The following is an 11,798-nucleotide window of genomic DNA, read 5'->3' on the forward strand; positions in this document are numbered from 1 at the left end:
AGGGCAGCGCTGCGGCGAGGCGCGGGGCGGGGGAGCCGGCTGCGACGCCCGGGGCTGCTCCGTCACCGCCCGGGTAGCGTTTCGGAGCGGGAAGGGCCGCGTGAGCCGTTCTCCGTCTGGAAACTTCTCCCCGGGACGGGGAAGGAGCGGCTTCCCGCGGGGACGGCCCCCCCAGCCAGCCGTGGGTTAGGGGTCAGGGCCGTTGCGTGTGTTTCAGTTTTGTATCGGCGCGGAGTGCCCCCGCGCCTGTAGGCAGGGCGGGATGGGGCCGCGGCACCTCTCTGGCAGCGGGAGGGGGACACGCGCGGGTGGGGCTTCCCCGCTACCCTGGGGGCTGCCCCGGAGCCTGGTCAGCCCTGGAGCAGGGGGAGAGGAAGCCACAAGTTCGCGCACTGGGAAGCCGCATCCCGTAGCCGACAGCAACCCCGTGCTGCTTGCATCGGTGAATTAACTAGAGACGCTTCATCGTGGTGAAGTGATGCAGAAAAATATACTAGTTATTATTTGCCTTCTTCATCCAGAGATCCCGTGACCCATCTTCATCCCTGTGACAGAAACCTCTATTCCTGTTGTACCCGGGAGGAAACTGCAGCACAGAGAGATTAAAACCAAGACTCAGGAAAGCCAGCAGCCTCGAGCTAGTGCCCAACACGATGTTCTGCATGTCAGAGGTGTTGGCCACCGCAGTGCCTATTAGAGACCAGTTTGGAAACGCTGGCTTAGGAGAGAAACAAACGTGTTCTCCCTATTCCCAGACCCAGCAGAGCCCAGCACAGAGCGGTTCTGGCTGTGGGAGAAGCTCTGTTGGTGCAGGCAATGGAAGAATGCCAGCTCGCAGCAGCTGAGGATCTGGCTCCTCTTCTGTTCTATTTGTGCATGGACTACGCTGAAACCTGCCAGAGATAGGTTGTAGCTGTCCCTGGCCATAGAGCGGCCATCAGAGACTTGGAGTGTGCCCAGCCTGCAGATCAAATTCCAGCACCAGGATGACAACTGGGAAAGGAGGGTGGTGGGAAAGATCATCCACCCCCAGCTCTACCGTTGTAAGCCGTGGGCCCTGGGCCATACTTGCACTCAGCCTCCCCATTTGGCCCTCTGCAACCTGGACCAGAAGGGGCTTGGGAACAGAAATGCCCTTATCTGGACCTGGAACTAGTTGTCTAAGCTGTGTCAGAAACCTTTCATACAGGACTACTTTTAGAGCTAGGTCTCTGGGCTTGGGAATCCTTCAGCATGGACAGGACCCCAAGAGCATGAACAAGAGCCACTGTTCCCACTTGACCAGAATTTCAGCTGGCTAATTTTATCCTAGCCTAACTTTATTCAGAGGAGCGATGCACAGCAGCACAGTGTGTGGTCCATGCAAAAGGGGTCTTTCTTACCCAAAGGCTGGGTATCAGCTTCAACATCCAAGTTCCAGTGGTTTTCCAAAACTGACACTGCATTGAGATGAAGGCCTAAGCCATTTTGTTTCCAAAATTCAGGAGCTGTTCGAGATCTAGAGCCATACTTTGCAAAGCCCTTGGGCCTGTTTCACTCCTTTCACTTAGGCTCTTTTTCCACTTTTTGTTTCCTTGGTGGTGGCTTTTTTTAAAATGTGAATTATCGTCATGGAGAGTTTCCCTGAATAGCACAAATCAATGGTTCTCTCTGAGGAGCTGCTTGGTCTGCCCAATACCTGCTCAGCAATTCCTTCCCTTTCCCTGCCGGGCTGCAGCTGCTGGTGCTGCTGCTGCTGCGGCACTGAGATTTCAAATTTGCCATCTTTGTGCCCAAGTGTCCACTACACATGAGCTCCACTGTGGTCAGTAATGGCTGGGGAGATCCAGGTGCCACATGGTTTAAACTTGGCATGCGTGGTTTAGTGGTCAGTGAAGGACATGGTCCCTTTCAGCTGCAATGAACTCATGTCTCAGCACGATGTTAGGTGGGATCAGGCCAGAACTGCTATCTTCACATTCCTCTAGAAACTCATGGGAGTTTGACAGCGCCCACAGTCTCCCAGGCACTTTGAAATCCCCCAGCAACTCCTGCTTCACAAAGTTCACAGGGAGCTGCGAGACAGATCCCGCGTGTGTGGTGAGAGATTTACCTGCTCAGGGAGATGGAGGGCAAGTGCTGTGCAAGTCGAGGTGGCTCCTGGGGCTGCTGGCTGACCACAGGGCGGCCTAGTGCTGTTTGCCTGGTGTGATTTCTCTGCTTCAGTTGTTGGTGATGGATGTTAATCACACTGCTTAATGCAGCTATGGACAGCAGTAAGGCGTCACAGTAATGGGAATTGCGCAATAACCTTGCCTAGAATAGAACAGAGTGGAGCAGAACAATGGCTCATTTCTCTTTGCAGGCACATCTTTTTCTATTCAGAACTCATTAACCCCTATGTCTCGGCTGCATTCCAGTCCAGAGATGTAACGTCTGCTAAACTGGAGAGAAATTATCAGAGGACTGCTACAGTAGCTCTCGGGGTCAGCACTGCTCTGGTCCAGAGGTAGCTGCATTTTCACGGAAGCAGTTGCTGAACTAATGTTACATACAGTGCTTTTATAAACAAAGCTCTGCAAATACTTCCCATAGGATCGTCCCATGGTGTTTTGTAACTCCTGATCATTTGCACATAGAAGCATGAAGCAATTAAAGTCTTTCATGTTTTCAGCATGAATAGGTCTATCAGATTTCACAACTCCAATCCAAAATTGGACTCATTTTAAAATTAATATTGATAATTAGCAGTGCATGACTAAGCTCGTGTGGGTGCTTTCATGTGGGACTTGAGAAATACTGTCTTTAGTAGCAGATGGGGGACTGGTGCAACTGGTGCCACTGCTTTAAGGAAGCTGCCTTTCCAGAGCACATGGGATGAGGGACAGTGGGGTGATGGATACTACAGTGATTTACCAGTCACCAGTGACTACCACAACAGGGAAGTCCTACTTTGGGTTCAATATAAAGGATCCCGAGATGTGGATGTCTCACAGCTGAGTGCCATTTTATTGAATGTGTTCCCACTGATAAACTTAAGGGGATCCATGTAACTTTCCAAAAATTAAAAGCGAGAGACAGAAGCAGGAAAATGCTGTATCATCTCCCAAGGCGGATAGAGGCCACCTGGCTCAGCCTGGAGCAGACCAAAGACAGGGGTCCTGAGGTTGTCCTCACATAGATCTGCCAAGTGCCTGCAAGGAGGCAGAGCTGAAGCAGTGAGGGGAGAGCGTATCACGGACTGGAAGTCAATTAGGCATGACTTTAGGGGCCCTCAGTACCCCTGAAAAATCTTTTTGCTATTTTGAGGGCACCTGTGAGCTGCTCTCAAAAATTGTACTAGTGAATTAGGAAACTTTGGAAAAGTTGATGCCTGTCTCTAAGAGCTCTGCACTGTTCATTTGTTCTCATTCTTTCGTAGGCAGAAAACAGTGTGGTTCCTATGAAGAAAAACAGTCAGCAATGATCCTACAGGACAGGTCTCACATGAGGGTCTTTGATACGAAGGGCAGCTCTCCGCTTCTGTAGCTGATGGGTGAGGACAACGGCTTGATAAAAGGAGCTACCAAGAGCTGGCAGGATGAGTTACAGCTCACCCTCTGTGCATGACTTGTATCACAGCACCACCACCACGGCCAAGCCAGACCCAGGGACAACTCTGGATGTGACTGTACCAGAAACAGCTACCATAAGTCCTGAGACTACCAGTTTCAACAGCACCAAAATCCCAGATGTGGCCAACACTGGACCCGGCATGAGCACAATGCTGCTGTCCTTTGGGATCATTACTGTGATTGGGTTGGCTGTAGCTATGGTAAGAGGCCCCTGCTAAATATTTCTCTGTCTGTTGAGGGTGGAGGGTGGCAAAGGGGCTCTAGGACTGATTTGGGTTGAATAATTTATTTGCCTTCTACTAAAGCTCACCCAGAACTGCTGGGAACTGATAGTTCCTCAGATCCCTTTCTTTTTAAGGCCTTTATCCAGTGCTCCAATATTTCTGCAGTCTCCCTGAGGTCTAGTCTGAATGGGATGCTCAGCAGGCTTAGAGAAGGCCATATGTAGTATCAGTATTTATTTTTAACAGCAATAGGAAGTTCAGTTAAAAGAACACAAAGCAGATTCTGTTCTGACTTGCTAACTGGAACAGCTACATTGATTTAAACCTTGTCAACACAGGCGCTGCAAGAAAGTTCATCCAAATTAACTTTTAAACCAGACTGTTGAAACCACATTAATCTCCCCTGTGGACATGCCTTTTTGAATTAAAGCGGCCTGAATCCATTTTAGCTGGACTCATTCTGGACTGCATTTCCAAGGTTCTACTTGCTGGGTATCACCAAAGTCCTTGAGGATTTGCTGTGTAACTAACCTTGCCATTAATGCTGTAGGCAGAAGCTTTCAGAAACTATAGTTCTGGGCCTGACACGGGCAATGCAAGTGCTGCAGTTCTTTTTATATATAACCAGATCGTTTACCTGCCAACAGAGAACAGAAGGTAGCAGCAAGCTCCCATTCCTCATATGAGGAAGAGCTTCACTAATACAACCATCAGAGGAGCCTACAGAAAGGGACTACTGCAAAATTTCATTGCAGGCCCAAGGAGGAGTTTTTCCAAAAGCCCCTAGGAGAACCTGGAAACATTATCCTGGAAACGGTCGTAAGTTCCCAAGAGCAACATCCAGCGTTCGTAGTTCTCAGAACAAGGCTCTGGAGGCCACAAGCCTCACTTTCTTCCCAGCGCAGCCACTCTTACAGGCTGACACGAGGCAAGTCACAGAGCATGCCCTCTTTGCTTCTTCCCTTTTTACTGGGGAGGGGGTAACAGCACTTCTATGCTTTAGGAAATCTACAGATGAAAACCACAAAGGGAAGGTTTTTCATCCACTCTTAAATTGCAACGTATGTCCTGCAGCCACCAGAAATGTGCTGAGCTACACCTAATAGTAATACACCTAATACTCTTACTACTACTAACACACCTAATAACAGGCCACTCGAGCACTTGGTGTCAGACATGATATGCTGCCAAGCTTACACTGATACATATGAAATTTCATTTTCGGTTGTCACTTCTCCCTTCCCCCTGCTTTGGTGCACATTGACACCAGACTTGCTACACCTCCTTTCTGTGTGCCCTGTGCCCAAAATTTCTCTTCTCGGCTGTTTCCCATCCTACTGGGACTGTAGTAATGACGGTTTTCTTTCTCCTTCAGGTTCTGTATATCAGGAAGAGGAAGAGGTAAGTAACATCTGTTGTTGGCTGAAGGGAACTCAGTGCTTCAAAATCCAGAGAGAGCTTGGAAGGAGACAGGGACATGGGGAGAATGTAAGGGATGGCTGCCTGAGAACAAGCCTATGGGGAATCAGCTGCGTGTGAATGAGGCAGGGGTAGGGATGCTGCACTCCTGGTACTGGCCCACCTTCTAACACCAGAGCTTCAAAGACTCCTCCGCAGCTTTGGAAATGAAAACATGGTTGAGCAGGAGGAGGTTAGGGATCCTGCAAACTCTTCGTGCTTTGTCTATGAGATGCACTAAAACAGAGGAAAGTGTTATGAGTGTATAAAGAAGCTGGGAACTCTGTCATGAGAGGCGTGGATCTCACATTTCAGCCATTCCCAGATCCCTATGTTTTTCAACAGCCTGGGCCAATGACGCTGGCTTTGCAAGGCTGACGGCCTCTTTAGCTGCAGTCACAGCAACTGGCAGCAGCGTAGTGCAGAGATACAGCTTTCTAGCCCAAGACTTACGTGTCTTAATTTCCTTGTTAAGCTCCTGGCTGAAAGTAGAGAGGAGAGCAGCATGCAGGGAGACACACATCTTGATTCTTCCATCTCTGACAGCAGAGACACTGGTGAAGATCCATTAGATGTGGTGCCCCCTCCCTGCCTGACTTCTTGTGGCAGGCCTGGCCTGGCCATGGACTTTCAAAAAGTGTTGCTGCCCACTGTAAAATTTCCAAGCCAGACCCTGAAGCCCAGATCTGGGTACTGCTACAGGAGCAGCTAATGCTTGGCCTGTGAACATTGTGCTGCTGGAGATAATGGTTGTGTTGGCAAACCCATATAGAAGCAGGGGGTGAATGCGTCATCCTAACACTTGCCAGAACAGATATTTGTGGTGACACTGCCAGTAACTGCTTGTGTGTTTCCCTCTCCCACCCCCCAAAACTCAGCTACAGCCTAAGGCAAGGCTCAGTGTTTTCTGATGGATGCCCACCCATCCATCCTCCATCTCTGAGGTACCCAGTATGTGCCTTAGGGAGACCCCTTGGGGTAATATGTCATAGCTCTGTCACTTAGAGCAACAATACAAGCGTAAGAACAGTCTGTCCACAGGCATCAGCATCCTGTGAGAATCTCTCTCTTTCCTATTTTCTATTTATTGTTTATTATTTTCTATTTATTTTTATGTACTTCAACCCTTAAAGTACTACTTTTAGGCTACTAGAGCTAAAAGTGGACTTCTGCTGGCAGACATAGCGTGACATCGCAGGACTGGCTGTTGTGGGCAGAGGGACAGGGGAAAAGTGCCTAGCCAGCATGTTTCACCATCTCTTTTGTCCCACCACATAAAGCTTGATCTTTTAAGGTCTGCAGGAACTTAAATCCCTGTCCGATTCCTCTGTGCGTAATGCCTGCCAACATAGATTAGTGATGGCAATTAATCCCTGTAACTGCACTCTTAAGTATTTTCCACTCCTGCCAGCTGTGTGTACTAGGTTCTTATCCTCATCCCTGCAGGACAGGACATGACCCTTATCTAGCAAGAGCAACAAGAGCAGAATCCCTGTGCAGCAGGAGAAACAGCCTGCAGAAGGATTCAGCAGTGGGGTGGGGAAGGCAGCCTGAGCATCTGTCCTTCTCAACTAACCCTTTCCCTTCCCTCCCATGGGCAGGCTGGAGAAGCTACGGCACCAACTCATGCCCATGTACAACTTTGATCCCACTGAGGAACAGGATGAGCTGGAGCAGGAGCTGCTGGAACATGGGCGAGATGCAGCATCTTCCCAGGCATCGCAGAGCAAGGTAGGCAGCAGGGGCCAGCGAGTCTGTTATTAAAACCACCGGTACCTGCACTGATTTTGTTACAGAGTCAAAGAGTTTTTGTAGGGTTGTAGGGTAAGGAAACCATGTAAGACCTCAGAAGAATTTCCCCCATCGCTGCCAGCCCTGGCGATAGGGGGCTTGAGCATTTTTGAGTGCTTAGGATGGACTGAAGAGTCAGGCAGCTAGGACAAAGAGCCTGTGGAGGTACAGTGCTGGCTCTACTCAACTAGGAGAGAGGAAAGGGCAACTTCAGTAATTAAGGGTGAGTTTACTACAGTTTACCACCCAGGGCACCACAAGGGAGCAGCAGGATGAATGCCATTCTCTGTGAGACGGGGCTTCAATGCCAGCAAAGCACTGAGGCTCCTTTTCCCTGGCCCTGAAAAGCAAATAATTTCTACCCAATTTTAAGGTATCCTTGCATTGCCTAAGGATGCAAGTGTGGAACAAGGTCTTGCTGAGGGAAAGCCTGTAATCATAACAGTTAACTGTGCTGCAAGCCCTGAAGAACACGGGCAGAAAGCCTGCACATTGTTGTGGCATCGCACATCTGGTCTTGTCAGCACCTCCAGGCCAACCTTGCTGAGCACAGAGCAGGCACAGCTCAGAAAGAGAAAAGGGAGGCGAGTTCTCCATTTGAATTTGGGGAGAGGGGAAGAAAGCTTTGCTTTGACCACTCTGAGTGTTCAGAGGCATGCAGCATGCTGAGAAATGATAAGGTCCTCAGAGACCATTGACTTACTACATTTATGAGTTAGGAAAGAGCTTGATAGCTTGGCCAGTTGCTTTTGGTTAATAGTCCAGATGGGTCTTTGACAAGAGGCTATCTCCTTCCCTAGTGTACCAAGAGGTAGGAGAAATAGGGAAGAAGGGCTTCTCACCATCATTTGCAGCCAGTTTCACAGTGTTTTCTGTTTCCTTTGTCACCACCACCACACCAAAAGCCTTTCTGAAAGACAGAGCCGCCAGGGATGGTTGGAACAGGTATGTCTTTTAGCCAGTGATGCAGCCTCCCCTTAGAGTAGGCATCTCTCCTTTCTTGAATTACTCTCCAGCTGCTCTGTGTTGCCCGTGTCTTCCCTTGCTTTTCCAGTTCCAGGAGCAGGAGTTCTCCCAAAGAATTCTCAGTTTCCACCTACTTTACACCTTTAGATAATCTGTAGCAAGCTTGATGTGGGCAGAAAGGGAAAGAGGAGATAATAAATACAACTGTAATTATAAAATATTTACACTGAGCCATGCTTCCCAACCTGCTAAAGAACACAAAGGAGATGTGTGTGTTGGAATATGAAAGATAATCAACATACTTCATACACTGGTTTGGGAACGCAAGAAATACTGTTGTATAAAAGCAAAGCATCTTTGCCTCTGCATAGTACATGCTGGGAAAACATCAGATCCCTCTATTAGTGCACATAGAGGACTTCCCTTCAGGTAATAAAGTGGGGAAATGACAAGGCCAGAGTTAAACTTAGCACAGTAAAAGTAGATCCTTCCTATATAGGGACTGGCCAGCAGGATACCTCAGATCTCTCCAGAGCTTGCTAATACACAGATACCTCTGCTTGGTAAGCATGCAAGTTTAAAGCCTTAACATAAGAGAGGGAGAGTCTAAAACAACAGCCAAAGTTCAGTCTATGGCATGTTTCCAGGCCTTCTTGATGTTTCAAGTCTTTTTATGCTGCCTTGTATATATAAATAGTAAGACCCAGTAATCCAATGATGTGGGGATTTTAAACTGGCACGGATGTGCTGACTTGCTCTCTGGCCTGTTGTATTTTTTCTGTCACAGCCTTGTTAATGCCAGGTTAGTCAGCCAGCCTCCCCTTAGTGAGGAGTGGAGTCTAGTTACAATACTGTGCAGTCTGTGCCCAAGCACACACACCTGAGCAAAGGCAGACTTGCTGGGTCTCATCTTTCACTGCTTCAATGCAGATCCTGCTGACAAGTCAAGGAGCCCTCCAGAGACCCAGCCGTCTTGTGTTCACAGACGTTGCCAATGCCATCAATGCATGAACAATACCTGCCCCTGCTCTGGGATCATGCTGAGACTGGGGAGGATGAAGCCAACAAACCAGTGACTTCCCGCAAGCATGGCCGATCCACTGAGCCCAGCTGGTCACCCCGTTGGTTTGTGTTACAAATGGGCACAAGCACTGGGAACTCTCGTCACTTTGGGAAGCAAACCCTTTGTGATGGCAGTGGTGATTTTTTGGTGCGTCTGTTACCACTAAAAGGTCCTGAGCTCCAGTTTCTGGGCTGGTGCTGAGTGATACCATCTACCAAGCTGCGTGCTTAGGAACAGTGCCTGCTTTGTTGTAGATTAACTTGTCAGAGCACATGTGCATGCTCTCTGGGTCAGGGAAGGAGGAGAGATGCATGTTTCAGAGAGCTTCCCCATTGGCTTTGTGCCACCAGACCCCAAGGAGAGCGATGAATGAGCCTCTCCCTACAGTGACCACAGACTTTGGCAGATCCTGGAGGGGGGACTGGTGGCAAAGCCCCTTTGAGCAAGGAGAGCTGACTCCTCTAGCTGAGCAGTAATCTCGGGCATGCCAAGGAGAACACATACTATGGGCTTATCCCCCTTGTGGCATGTGGGCTGCTGATAGATGTGTGCCCGGGGTAATGTTGAAGCATGGGGAATTCACTAGCTTTAAAAAGTGAAATCGTGACCATTTGGCTGATTACATCTTAACTGAGGAAGTGGCTGAATATCTCAAATTAGGGCTGCTGTACAGACAGAGGGGAATTCACACAGCTAGAGGCAGGGGGTGTCAATCTCTGGCTATGTGACTCCCTGCCGCTGAGCTAGGGATAATGGTGCTTGGGCCTCAGAGAGGAGTCCAGCAGAACTGGGGTTCCGGTACCATGCGTCACCCTCCTGCTTTGGCTCAGGGAAGTTTCTACAGTGCAGAGTGTTATCTAGAAAAAAAGATCAAGCCTTGAAATATTTGCTTTTAAATAAGGAAAAACATGTATTGGCTCAATATTACAACAGCCCCATGTCTGCCCCCAGAGGTGACTGAACAGCTGGTTCGTACTGCCTTACCTGCCAGGATCTGCAGTCAGAGCCTTCTCTTCTTCCTGCTGAAGGAAACACGGAGCTTTGTGTTAGCCTCTGCTCATGTTACCTGCTAATGCAGAAGGTGGGACTAGACAGGTAAGCCAGGAGTTTCCCTGTAACCCTGAAGCATCCCTCTGCCCGTGTGTCCTTCAGGGCTGCAGGAGGGAGAGAGCTTGAAGGGGTCTCTGGCCACCTTGGCATGCTGCAGCATGGCATGGGGGCTGTCCTCCACAGAGCCTTTTGATGGCCACCAGCCCTGAGTGCTGCAGGCCAGCACGGCAGCCGAGGCCAGCAGCAGAGCCTGCAATGCAAGCATCAGTACCCAGCCACGCACTGATCACCTCCTGATTTTTTTCTGCAGTACGTGCATTTGTTAGTCATCATATCCCATCCACAGCACCAGTCAAAAGGGAATCAGGGCAGGCAAAAATTTGAATACAGATCTAAAGGTAGGCTTTATGCAAGGTGATCTTTCACTGAATGGCAATTCAGGTATTAAGTGCTTTGTTACAAGTTTGGACCTGCCAGTTAGTTTTTGTTCTCCCAAATGTTTTTTTTTCTTCCTCACTGTGATTTTGTTTTTTTCCTCTGTTTATTAAATACAGACTCTTTCCTGGGCATGTGCTACTGACCGCTGCAGTGCACAGTTGCTTACCAGCCCTCCCTCCTTCACTGGCACAGCTTCCTTCATGGCAGTTTTACAGGGCTAAGCTGCTTTAATTTTTCAGTATCTCTCTTTTTAAAACCAGGGAGTTCTGGGACTGTATTAGGGCTAGGAGTGTCATCACCTGTGGAAAACGGTCCCTCCTCCATACCCAGGAGATCTGGTAGGAGGCACTCCCAGGCTGCTGGTTGCTGCTGGTGTTTGCACTCCAGGGATACTGTTGGAAGGAAGGTACGTGGGTACAAATACTCCTTAGAATTTGGACACTATCTGTGGGTCTTCCCAGAGGTTATGCCTGTGTGACCAGCTGAGAAGCCAATAAATCACCACACACACGCACACTTACCATCTCCTCCAAGCACTGAGGGCAGCCAGCCACAGACATCAGACTTCTCCCTTCAGCAGCTGGTGCATCGCTACCTGTCACACTCCCACGCTCTGCAGCAGGACAGGGATGCAAGCGGCAGCAGGGGTGCATGGCTGTCCTAAATCGTAACATTTCCCCTAGAACTCTTAGGATTGGAACTTCATTTCTTGGTTTAAAGTCAATAAAAGGCAAGTGTAAGCTGAGCTGTTTCCTCAAACCAACGGCCTACTTTGTGCTCTTTACCCAATTCCATGTGCTGCACAGGCAGCTGCCAAGCAGTGCAGCTCAGGTGCTAAAACATGCACCTTGTTCCACGTTAATACTGAGATATATCTTGTCTAACAAACACACCTACAGAGGAATTCTCTTTAACCATTCTTCCTGTAATGGTAGGCTTTGTCCTGTGATGACTGCCCTTAGATTAAAGAAGTACAGGTAATAAGACTAAAAGAATATTACGGGTATTTGCTGGGCTTGTACTGGAGTATTCTTTTAGTTCAATAGCACCTCCTTTCACAGTTCTTGGAAGTATATGTACAATTTAGCAGAAGCATTATGATGTAATTTAATTCAAGTGTTTCTGTGTTTTAAGCATTGAAATATAATTAAACTATTTACATGAAATCTAGTGTGATTGTCTTCCCCCCCCCCCCCCCCCTCTTTTTTTTCCTCA

General features: G+C 48.7%; 1 protein-coding gene across 10 annotated transcripts in view; it reads left to right on the top strand.

Annotated features, from left to right (window-relative positions):
- The first annotated feature begins 539 nt into the window (after nt 1-539).
- LOC104828111 (chromosome unknown open reading frame, human C3orf18) overlaps nt 540-11,798 on the top strand; it is a 12,634-nt gene continuing 1,375 nt past the window's right edge. For 2 of the 10 annotated variants that reach the window (XR_773994.1, XR_773995.1), the window contains exons 1-6: nt 540-1,043; nt 3,401-3,793; nt 5,193-5,218; nt 6,877-7,006; nt 10,047-10,190; nt 10,844-10,989. Coding sequence is in view for 6 of the 10 variants with exons in the window: in XM_010561571.1 (XP_010559873.1) it covers nt 3,560-3,793; nt 5,193-5,218; nt 6,877-7,006; nt 9,018-9,296 (669 nt within the window). In the remaining 4 variants the exon portion in view is untranslated. Of the gene's footprint in view, nt 1,044-1,687; nt 2,489-3,400; nt 3,794-5,192; nt 5,219-6,876; nt 7,007-8,962; nt 10,008-10,046; nt 10,288-10,843; nt 10,990-11,798 lie in introns of those variants that run through there. The other 8 variants (XR_773996.1, XR_773997.1, XM_010561573.1 and 5 more) reach the window with 7 other exon arrangements.

Source organism: Haliaeetus leucocephalus, unplaced genomic scaffold (assembly GCF_000737465.1).
Source record: "Haliaeetus leucocephalus isolate CR32 unplaced genomic scaffold, Haliaeetus_leucocephalus-4.0 Scaffold148, whole genome shotgun sequence".
NCBI lineage: Eukaryota > Metazoa > Chordata > Aves > Accipitriformes > Accipitridae > Haliaeetus > Haliaeetus leucocephalus.